The sequence below is a fragment of the Dermacentor variabilis genome, chromosome 1 (genome assembly GCF_050947875.1).
Source record: "Dermacentor variabilis isolate Ectoservices chromosome 1, ASM5094787v1, whole genome shotgun sequence".
Lineage (NCBI taxonomy): Eukaryota > Metazoa > Arthropoda > Arachnida > Ixodida > Ixodidae > Dermacentor > Dermacentor variabilis.
This window is the reverse complement of record NC_134568.1, coordinates 219368126-219380269: the sequence shown is the minus strand read 5'-3', so window position 1 is coordinate 219380269 and position 12144 is coordinate 219368126. Positions and strand designations below refer to the sequence as shown.

Below are 12144 nucleotides of genomic sequence, written 5' to 3'. Positions count from 1 at the left end.
CAGACTCCGGTAACTGCCACTGTCGTTTGACAGAGGCTCCAGCTAATGGCAGAGTCATCCCAGGAACCAAGGTAGCACGATCTTGAGTCAAGCACAACAGTCCCAGTCTACAAAGCTGTGTGGTCAGTGAAAAAAAGGTGCGGGAGTGATTGTGTGAACCCTCCCCCTCAACGCTTGTCCTTCGACGACTTTGGACACCCCGAGTGGACAAAGTTAGGGCAGCAGTTTTCCCTGGCCTAGGGATCTTGGGAGGACAGAGGGGGTTTAAGCAAACTTTTTCGACTCCTCAGTGTGCTTAAATTCTGTCATGCTAGACTGATGAGACGTAATGTTTTCCGCTCATGTAGATATTGTAAATAAATCCAGTACTCCTAGTTTTCGATGAGAACATGTTACTCCCTTCAGCAACATCCTCAGTGTGGAAGAGTCGGACGACAGCATGGGCCTGCTACCCCTTTTGACATGCCTGACCCCAACTCTTACAATGTTTACCTCTGCGCGCATGACACCGTGCTTGTTGATTTAGTTAGTAAGCGAATCTTTAAAACTTAATACGGCTGATAAAACTACTATCCTTACTTCGCACAGCTGTCTAATAATTTGCTATCGCAATCGATGCATCGCCTTTCGGGCAATAACGTTGTTAGACATTGCGACCAAAGTTTCGGAAATGAGGCGTATCAAATATTACGGATTTCAGATAAAACGGTCGTTTTTTGAGGGATTATCAGGGTCTATTGTAACGAGAGTAGACTGTGGTAGGAGTGTGGGAATACTCAGATATTTGATTTTGAATCGTATAGAGAACGTTCAAATAATTCAATCACCATATGAATATATAATATTCGATTTCTCGAATATTCGATTTTTCAAATATTGGTACTTTCGGTGCATGACCCGGCCATGGACGGTGTCTTGACGGGTGCAGCGTTCCCATGGGGCGCAATGTCTATCGGTACGAGGTTTGACCAGGTTGACCGGACTGATATAAATGATTAATGCAGCTTTATGGGCACAAGAGAGGCTAAGCCACACCAGTACAGACCACCCACACAAGCACGCTCGTGTCTTAGCCTCTTCTTTGTGCAAGTCTTATGCACATAAAGCTGCATTCAAGTCTTACCAACATGCCCAAATAGTCACCTTAGGAAACGTTAACACTATGCGAACAGAGGGAACAACAAAATCAATGTGCGCAAAAAGCACGGGAGCATGTGTGAAGACCAGGCCAATTAGTAGCCAAAAGGCATGCTGATTGCATCGAATACTTGAGTTCACTGTTCACGCATGTAGACACTTATGGCAATTTCATGCTTCAAAATAAAATTCGCGTCAACAGGAGGAAGCTGGGTTCCGAATGCCATTCATAGGTGCTTTCCAACCACATGCAAGCACATAGATGAATTTGGCAAGCATGCTCACGGTAGTTGCCAGCTGGTCGACCGTGAACGTGAATGCCGCTTCAACAGCCGTCAATCTAACCCGTATGCGTGATTTTGCGAACTATCCCTGATGAGCCACCCATAGGAACATCTTAGCGAAAAGCTTTCCGTGGCAGTTTGCAGCCTGTTATCACATCAGCCAGTGGCGAATTTCCGTCACAGCCACACCATTGAACATACTGTCAAGCCCATTAGGCCTAACTGGAGACACGTCGTCGGGTGTCTCCAGTTACGGTTTCAGACTGAATCAACACAGTATCTATTCACAGCACTCACAGACAAAAAGAAAGGGCGGGGAGGGGGGGACGTCGCACGAACATGTCGTGGGCCTCCCGATTTGAGAACTCTGTAGTGTTGGCATTGACCACGGTCGGCGCGCGCAATGCCGATGGCCATGTGGAGTGGTGCCAAGTGACGCGGTGCGCATTCCCTGCTTTTGACCTTCAAACACCACCTGCCATAAAGATGGAAAAACCTTCTGGTTTTCTGGAAGAAAACGGGAAAGCAACAGACAACCACAGCGCTGTACGGGGCCCTGTGGCGCCAGTTGCAGATGCCACCTACGCCAAAAAATTTACTACAGCCAGGAGCCAGGGGTACAGCACGCAGTCCCCCTACGTTTCACTGCACTGCCGAAGCATGTTATTCTGCGCGTGCCGGACTGTGTGTGTGAAGTTTGCCAGAAGTTCTTCGTGTCCAAGGACACCTAAACTTATTAAGTGGATCAAGCTTAAGCAATTATTTACATCGCTGAAAGCTCACGTAAGGACAGATAGCCCTGCATTGTTACATCGACGGTGTAGAGCAGGCCATGAAAAAAAATTTGCTTGTGCGAAGGAAATGCACATCTGTGTCAAGCTTTCTTTTCTCTGCCTGCAGCACATTTTAAATGTCTCTAAGGCAGAATATGTTTTGATACAGTAATTTTACCCTCAAATAATCATTAGCATGAGTTCAGTTCATTTTTTATTTTTAAGCTAATGAAATGATTGCAATTGTGGCCTAAAATGAAGGCAAACGAGGACATTAATGCTAATTTCATGCTTCAAAATAAAATTCGAGTCAACCGGAGATCATGTTCACTCTCAGTAGTCTGCAGTGATTGTGGGTATTTATTGATCTCATGACTGTCCTGTTGAATTTACATTCTGCACTTTCAGAGTGGGGAGGACTTACTTAATTACTCTCACTCTGTGCACTATATTTGTTTTGCTATATGTACACTAAATGAACAGATCATTCACACTATTTTTCTCTGTTATCCTGCATGTGATAAATAGGCATTAAGCTGTGTTGTTCTTCCAGTGCACAGCAGCTTGAAAAGTGTTAGGTTATGTTAAACTGCGGGGTTTAACGTCCAGAAGCTGAAAAGTTAACTATGAGGGACACCATAGTGAAAGCCTTCATATTTATTTGCACCATTGGGTGCTTTTTACTGCACACCTCAAGCACAGTACACAAGGATCTTTTTAAAAGCGCAGCTTTTCTTTGCGAACATTGCCGGGTTTCGTGACCATGCCTGCTGTCTGTCTGTCTGTGTGTACCCCGTGTTTCGACTTTTACTCTTATGCACAAAAAGCTTCGCTGCATATAGATTCCAATTCGGATCTGCTGCAATTCTTTTTTTCATTAAATCTCTTGGAATGCAGCCTCCATGGAGGGGAATCAAACCCATGGCCACCAAGAAGTCGAGCAAATGTGAAATGAAAGCAATGAGTTCAAATATGTGTCTAATGATACAACTCAATTTCTGTTAACATTCTTTAATAATTTCAATTGCTCATTTTTTAATTGCCGAAACAGTACACCTCTTCTTTTTTGTGAAAAAGTTACGACCCTGGGGCTGACAGGCCCTGCTTACACATGAGGACTCTTGTCTATTTCCTATTACTACCACTTGGTGAAATCAGCTTCACCCCCCTCTCCCCCCTTCTGTGGATAATAGTACCACTTTTTATAAGCACTCTCGTGAACATTTCGACTTCTGTCATCATACTCGACACGCCTACTTAGCAATTTTATGGCTGCATGTTTCCATCAAGTATCCGGTGCAGTTGTCTCGATGAAGACAAGGCCCACTGTTGACATCCAAGAGACATCCCCTCTTCAACCAATGTTGACCTTTTCACGTGAATTGAATAAACAAACAGTAATGTGAATGCGAGGGGGGTGCAGCTAGCAAAGCGATAAGTGGAGGAGATGGGCGTGACCACCCGTGAAAGTTCGGCTTGTTCCAGTAGGGGAATGACAAGTGCTGGCGTCAGCGGAGAAGCTTGATGTGGGCTTGTCTATGCTTTCTAAGCAATAAAGATTGCCGTTAGGCATAATATGGTTCACCATTTAACTGAAAGCCCTATAGGTATATAAAACAACTTGGCTATTCCTTCAGCTTCAGAGGTAAAAAAGCACTTAATTCTATCTGACAGTAGTACTAGTAGTAGTAAAATTTACTTGGAGAAAAAGAAAAAATAATTGTGCGACAGACATTCTATCAATAAAAAATATTTTCCAGACCTTCATATATGAACTGAGTTGCTATCAGTGCTGGCATACTAATTTGGTGTTCCCTTTAACTCTTTCCGTACCGTGCCCATTGGGCATCGTTAGCCCACCAACTATGGTTTGAAACGACAGTTTCGAGACTTTCCATGCTGCTCACAGACACACTACACTTTCGGATGTGAAGGAGGAGAACTATTGTTTAGTTTCCTAAGCAGTTCACTTTTTTTTTCCCCCAGGTGGTGACTTTTGAATGCGCTCCGAAGTTTGGTTATCGTCAAAGCAGAAAGCAAAAATGGCTGCCTCCGAGAGCAGCGCGCACACTTCGAAAGATCGCAGATCTCGCAATTCTGCTGCATTTGCGGCCGATTGTATCCATGGATCGAGCAGCAGCGAGTTTGAGGATGCCAACTTTTTGTCGGACTTTGAAAACGATGACGACGCAAGCCAGCCAGGAACATCGGCGGCCGCAGCCCATCACGCCAAACTGCAGTGCTTGCAATTAACCCTTTCAGGGTTGATTTTTTTCGCCATATGTGACCGCCCAGGGTCGATTTTTTTTATTGCAGATTCCAATTCTTCTGCGGGACATATTTCAAAAAGAATTTACCGTAATTTTTCTAGGGTGACCGTAAAGTGAGAAAAAAATATTTTGTGTTGGTATTTATGAACTCTTTATTCATGAATAACAACAATAAAACAAGGAAATAAACTTATAAGAACTAAAGTTTGATGCATTGTTATATTCAAGGCTTAGAATATGCGCACACGAGAATATTTTGCAAGTCTCAAATGTTCCTGCTCTTACACTAATATTTACGTCCATAGTGTAATGGAACTGCATAGTAAACTGTGTCGTCGTGTGCCCATCAAAAAAGGAAAACGTGTGACAGCCTTCTGCTAATGTTCACCTTATCGCCAACCAGAGGCAATTAGATATTGTGAGTCTCCCCCCCCCCCCCCCCCCAAAAAAAAGAAAAGGAAATGCATGCATGGTGGCATCCTTCCTATGCTCACCCCTGTAAGCACTAAACGAGCGAGAAACAGGTGGCTGCCCTTTGAGCGATTAGTAATGAGATAGCCATCAGTTTCCCGAGCGCAAGAAGCCGAAACCACCCGCGGAACAAAACCCAAACCATCGCCCGTGCATGCGCCAATGAGCGAGTGGTAGTATATAGACGCGCCGGAGCAAACTAGCTCTAAAACAAACCATGCAACGAAAACCGAGAGAGGGAGGCACGCGAAAAAAGTTCCCTGTATTCCCACATAGTGGCAGCACATGTGTGGAAAGAAAAAGCTATGAAATAGGTGTGCTTTTTGGCATTGTAAATATACAGCATCGACCATTTTAACTTGTTCGCGACGCCACATATTTGACAGTCACTGACGGTCAAATATACCGCCACGTCATTGACCCTGAAATAGTTAAATTTATGTAGTGCAATACCTGTTCAATGAAAAATTAAGATTTTTTTCAGAGATAGTATTTATTAAACGGCAATACATTTTGTATATGTTACATCTTTTTATTAGTAGATACAAGCATGTCCTTACAAACTTTGTTCAATTTTATCCCACAATGTTGATTTTGCCAATTTATATCTTTTTTATGACATACATCTCATCAATAAAACGTCCATGCATGAAAAGTACATTCATTCTGCCTTTTGTTTATGTATTACATCAAATATGAAGTGCAGTAGTTCCTTTAGAAAAAAAAATCTGGCATAACCAACAAAAAACACCTATTTTCCCCATCGTAGGGAAAGAGTTATTCATTGTAGAACATGTTATACATCTCGGTTCACAGGTACCTAAGTTACCAATAGCTAGCAAGATTCTTGTAATGTGATTAGCCTGCTGAGTATGCACAGTGCGCTGTGGTCTTTACACAAAATTCAGAAGCATAAATGTTGGTGTTAAATTTTCTGTTATTCGATATTCAGCTTTTTTTTTTTATTCAATTCGATATTCAATTTGATATCTAGTATTTGGTATTTGCACACCCCTACTCATTAGGCCTTGTGCCTTTTGCTATATGTATAAAATAATCATGTGTATTTGCTAAAATTCTCAAAGCATCACTTCAGATGGTACAGAAGCAGTTAAGTTTCCTCACTTGTACAAGCAATAGCTAACGCCGCTTCTGCGATGTGCAATTTCTAGCTATAGAGGACAGCTAGGCAAGCACATGTGTGGCATAAATTGTACCATGGCGCGTTTTGGCCATCCCTGGCTCTTGCACCCAAAAACAATATATATCATCATCATCATCATCATGTAACTTGTAGAAAAAGTTTTTTTTTTTTTTAGTCATAAACGTTTCTTATTGTCAACATACATTTCTCCTTATTTTCAGCCCTGTAGCTAACTATTTAAACAAGAAATCGGAGTCTAGGATCAAACGAGGGTCAAGGTGAAGGCATTTTAAGGTGCTGTAAGGTTTTTTTTTTTTTCACTCACCGGGTAGGGTCTTCTTAAGAAAGTGTATGGCAACACTGGTGTTCCCATGCTGTCACCAGCCTGTTCATACAGTTTCATACAACAATTACCAGAGGGAACTCTGGCACTAGTGTCCATGGGAAGTGTAAGCGGGGTGGGTGGTTCAGCCAGCATCGGAACAATGGTTAATACATGGATTTGCTAAACTTTGTGCTTCTGGCTAAATAAATAAATTTAAATAATAATTAAAAATACATTTAATAATAATAATAATAATAATAATAATAATAATAATAATAATAATAATAATAATAATAATAACTTAATTAAATAAACATAATTAAAATTGAAGGCAGGATTCGAACATAGGACTTCTAGCACAGAAGCCCAATATTATAACCATTATGCCACAGGCAAATACATCGACAAGTGGCACAGAACACCTTTAATAATTTCTCACGGGCAAGCCAGTGCAATGAGACGCTTGGCACATTTCAATCTGGCCACCTCGACAGGCTGAACCACTGCAATTAGTAGCAATTATGGGTGTTTACAGAGTCTTCTGCATTCAGAGAATTATAAATTGCTTAGAAATTCAGGACAATGAAGGCCAATAAAGCACAATAGCACCAAGTCGGTGTACTAACCATCATTCCCATGATGGTTAACGACCACAGTGCCAGAGTTCACTGTATTAATTATTGTAGGATGCTCTATGGTTCGTCTAGTCAGCAGATCACATCATGGCACATTATGATCATTACTATGCACTAACACCACAAGGCGATTCATTGATGTCCCAAAGTCTCACAGTGTCGCCGTAGAAAGGGTTGCCACAGTAGTGGGCTCTTGGTTAACTTTCGCCACCTCAGTATTACAAATTATCTTCACACAGGATAAGTATGAAGATATTCAATTACAGTAAAACTTCCTAATTTAATCCTTGTTAATTAAAAGAATCGGATGATTTGAACTTGTCCTCTGGTTTCGGCAGGCATACACATTATTTATTGCAATCAAACTCTCATTATTTAAGACACATTTGGCTGCACATAGATAAATTCAGCCAACTCTCACAGCACGGCGAGCGCAGAGCACCGCAAATGGGAAATGCAAAAGAGCAAGAACAGCGTTAGTGTCTAACCGAAACGAAGCAGCAGTCCGCATAACCATAGTCATCAGCGAAAATTGTATGTGAATGACAGCAATGCTTGAACACTTCGTGCCTAATTGTGCCTTTAAAACCTTTATTCTTGTGTTAACACCACGCATGACACCGCATTGGCCGCGTGCCTTTATAACTGCGTAGTTGCCATTAATGATCACATCGACAGCCACCACGGTTTCGTGCACTCCGGTTGCAGCAAACAGTAGTTCCATTTTGACTTCATGCATGCGGTGGCTGAGTGCCTTCTAAACTGCGTAGTTGTCATCCACGATCGTATCGATAGCTACCGTGCTTTCATCTGCAGTTGTTGCAGCAAACGGTAGTTTTATTTTGGCTCGGTTCGTGCGTCGGCCGCATGCTGCAGATCTACATCGTCGCCATCCATGATCACTTCAATAGCGCCTGCAATTTCATCTGCAGTAGTTGTGGCAAACAGTAATCTCATTTTGACTCGGTGCAAAGTTGAGAATTAGGAGCACTGGCTACATCGCGATGAACTGACACTGTTGATGACCAGCACACTTGCAAAAAAATAATTGGGATGTGCATGCGGTAGTGAAAAGTGCATCTCAGTTGGATATGCACACTGTAGCCACGGTGTGAAGAAAGTCATGAGGCCTTCACCACTGAGAGCACTAATCAGTCATGAGATAATGAAAATTGCAGCTTCCACACTGCTTTTGTGCAAAATAAAAACAGGATTTGCCAATTCATTCAGTAAGTAAAACCTTGTTGACGTAGTAAACATTTGAAGATTGTTTTCTAGAGACTTGACAGCACTCGACTAACAATACCTAAAACATGGTCATCAATTTCCGCTAAAGCTGGCCAAATCATAAACTTTAGGCTGTTGTGTTTTCTGGCTTGTAGAAGTACAGGCACAATTTCCGGCAATTGTGTAGTTTTGGAACAGCAAGTTGCAAATGTATCTTTTTGGCCAAATTAGCCCAGCTGTCCCACCCTTTCAAACATTAGGATGGAAGAGCTTACTATTGTCTAACCTTGTGACAGCAGAACAATGGATTGCAAACAGCAATGACATAAACTATAATTAAAATTAGGGGTATGCGAACATCAAGATTTTCTATTACAAATTCTTAGCGTCGAATATTGAATCAAATATCAAATAATGATATGCACATGCATTTATTAGCAAGATGGGCTAACTTGTTATCTTGGAACATTGCAATTACATTGTCAATGTTCAGAAACTAGACTAGTAAGCCGTTTTACTAAAACATTACGTATTTGGCTCATGTTAACTTTGAAAATTCAGTAATTCTCACTAGCTGTCCTCACCAGCCTGTGCCTCGTTATACCGCATCAAATGGCTGAATTCGGAGGCATTTGACCCTGTGCCAGTCATCACTCATCTCACTTGCAATAAGCAATAAGCTCAGAATCGAGGGTGGGGCTGCAAAAAAAAAAGTGTGCCCTCACTGTCCAGGGGGACAAACCCATGCCGCTTGCTATTGAGAGGCTGGCTTTCCCGCACAGTATAAACGTTAAGTGGCTAAGTGTGCTTTACAGGCGAAATTTCGCTAGCAGCATGAAATAATCGCAATATTAAGCACGAAATCACCCCAATATTCTTAGGTTAGATAGAAACAAATGCTAAAACCGTGTTTGCTCTCGCACAGACAGCAATATATTCCATTTGATACGAATATTCGTATCCAACGAAATGTTCGAACATGTTCTAATATCTATTTTTCAAATCGAAAACAAATATTAAAAATATAATATTCGATGATATTCGAATATTCACACACCCCTAATTAAAATGTGAAACTTCTAAAATAACTTTGGTTTTATAGACCCAGGTCTCAGAATTTAGGCATACTGCTTCCTTTCATATTACAGATAAGCTCACAAAGCCCTGTCTGCACATAGGAACAACACTAGAACACTTACATGTAGAGGTAATTAAACCCATCGCAGCAGGAAGGTTAAATAAACGCTTGCCACAGCCAATACCAATTAGGCACACTCCAGACCAACTAATGAAGGTCTTTTTATACAGCATCTAAGCATGTTCATCAACAAAACTTGCTTAAGAATTCTTATCCTATGCATCTATCACTGAAGCACTAAGCATGATTAAAAGAACAAAGTGTCATGAAGCCATGAACAAATGTTATGTCAGAAATTTGTGGGCCTAATGTTTTAGGCATCACTATAGCACTACAAGTGAAACAACCCTACATTGAATTATATTAAGAAATGTTTTTATCACACTGTTTTTAACTTTGGGCACAAAGATACAAAAATAGATCAATGCAAGCAGAAAGAAAAGGAAAGTCCACAATAACATCAACAAACCGTTCTCACTTTCTTGAAGTGCTGTAATGTGTCTGGACTCTTCTCGCACATTTCTGTGATGAGGATGACCCCTGTGATAAGCACACCTGCAGGAAAAATATACTGCAATGAGCATTTATAAAAAACTTGTGCCTTAAAGTTGTAAAAAGCATTTACAAATTTCTTACAAATTTCTAAGTCTGTGCAAATACCAAATAGTAGATTTCGAATTGAATATTGCATTGAATATAAAAAAAAGAGTAGAATATTGAATGAAGTATTGAATATCAGAAAACTTATCACAAAGTTTAATGCTTATAAATTTTGCGCAACAAAACACAGTGCTGCACATGCTCAGGAGCCACCCAGCATTGCATAACAAAAATGTAGCTAGCTATCAGCAACTTCGGTACATAGAAGACAAGATATGTAGTACGCTCTACTCTTATTAACCCTTAGAAGGTCAGTGCCTTCAATATACAACACCGCAAACAAGTCCCAAGTGGTCGATGCCGTATATTTACAACGATGCCTGCATGTTTGAAAAACAAGCCAATTTTTTAAGTCTCTCTTGTGCAGACAGTGCTGACAGCCTGCTTGGATACAAGATACTCTACGGCTTGTTTATGCCGGTGCATCAGTGACCACTTGCTGTATTCGCGGGTGCACAGCGGTTAGTTTTGGTTTTCTCTCACTGGCTGTTTTTGTTGTTTTTGAATCTCTCTAAGTGTCACCACTAGTTGCTTGCTTGTTTATTGCTCACAGGGGTGCCATTACATCTGATTACAGGGAGGTGCTGGTATATATAAACAATGCCTCCCTTTATGGACCATGCTGTCATGCCTGCATTTATTTTCTTGAGACTCGCGGAATCTTTTTGCCCCTTGTTGGCAATGGGATGAAGGATTGCTGCTAGTTTCTGACTAGATTGGCTTTTCTGACGGGTGCACAACCATCGAATTTTCTTGCGTACGCCCATATACACAGTTCAATTACACTATGGACATGCATGCCAGTTGCTCTTCTACAATTGAGTAGAGTGGCGATTCCTTCTATACGGACTACAGCCCAAGTGCGGAATCAGAATATTTATTCCAGTGTATCACTTCTTTATTTTTATTCTAAGTACTTATGCAAGCACATCTGTATTCATGTACAAACAATGCATGTTTTTTACCTACAGAAAATATTTTTGATTACTGTATGGTGACTACAAAAATTATGGTGAACATTTTTCAAAATAGATCACTCTGAAGATTTTAAATCTGCAATAAAAGAAATAGACCCTGGGGAGATACATTTGGCAAAAAAAAATTGACCCTCAACGGGTTAAAGGGAATTCCAAATTAGAATGCCAGCAATGATTACAGCTCAGTTCTAGTACATGAAGCTCTGGAAAATATTTTATCAGTGGAATGTCTGTTGAATAGACTCGAGTGCTTTTTCCTTCTGAAAATAAAGAATTAGTGACGTTATGTTGTACTAAATACCAATGAGGTTCTCAGCTTAATAGTGAACCTGTGTTTTATGGCAGTCTTTTATTGCATAGTAAGTCTAGCGTTCCAGTTTTCATTCAAAATACACAAGAGCTTTCCCATCTTTACGGCAGGTGGGTAAGGCCAATTTGTGCAACAGACAAAAGCATGTACAGCGCGCATCACGTGACTTGTAGAGATGCTTGACTCTCACGTGTCCCCTGATATTTTCCCCACATGGCTCTTGCATCTCCTGTAATCTGGCTTCTCCCCGTAGCTAAGCGCCGGTAGTGGTCGGTGTGGTTGCACCATATTACGAGATGGCACGAGTGCTGCGCTGTTAACACCACCCAACGGCAAGGTTACTTGGGCGCAAAAGGGAGTAGGATGTTCCTCTTTGGTATGGGGGTTGGTGAGTGGCGCGATGCTCTGCGCGTGCACCGATCCATGCTTCGCGGAACCATCCTGAGAAAGGCTTAGGAGCGGGACACTGGAGTGGACGAACACGATCGTTCGAACGCACCACTGTTCATGCGACCATATATGCGAACGATAAGGCATTGGTGTCCAGCATAGGGGCGAACATATTCGGCTAGCAGGCATTAGTGCATGAAAAGTGCAATAAATGCCCTTGTGATTGTTTGCACTACTGCGCTGTCGTTCCTTTGCCCCAAGAGCGTGTGTGAGATCGCACAGACTCGATTACCACTCTGACATAGCCATCGTTGGTGTAGTGCGGGTCAATCACAGTCAGTGCCAACGGTAAAGAGCAGGTGCCTTTTAACTGTCAGGTTTGGCGCAATTTGCAACCTGTCCA

The 12144-nt window shown here is 41.6% G+C and overlaps 1 protein-coding gene across 8 annotated transcripts in view; it reads right to left on the bottom strand.

Annotated features, from left to right (window-relative positions):
- The window catches only part of AP-1gamma (adaptor protein complex 1, gamma subunit), a 198357-nt gene that overhangs the window by 124319 nt on the left and 61894 nt on the right, over window positions 1-12144 (bottom strand). For 7 of the 8 annotated variants that reach the window (XM_075669213.1, XM_075669194.1, XM_075669198.1 and 4 more), the window contains one exon: window positions 9874-9959. In XM_075669213.1, the coding sequence (XP_075525328.1) occupies window positions 9874-9959 (86 nt within the window). The remainder of the gene's footprint in view (window positions 1-9873; window positions 9960-12144) is intronic. The other variant, XM_075669206.1, reaches the window with a different exon arrangement.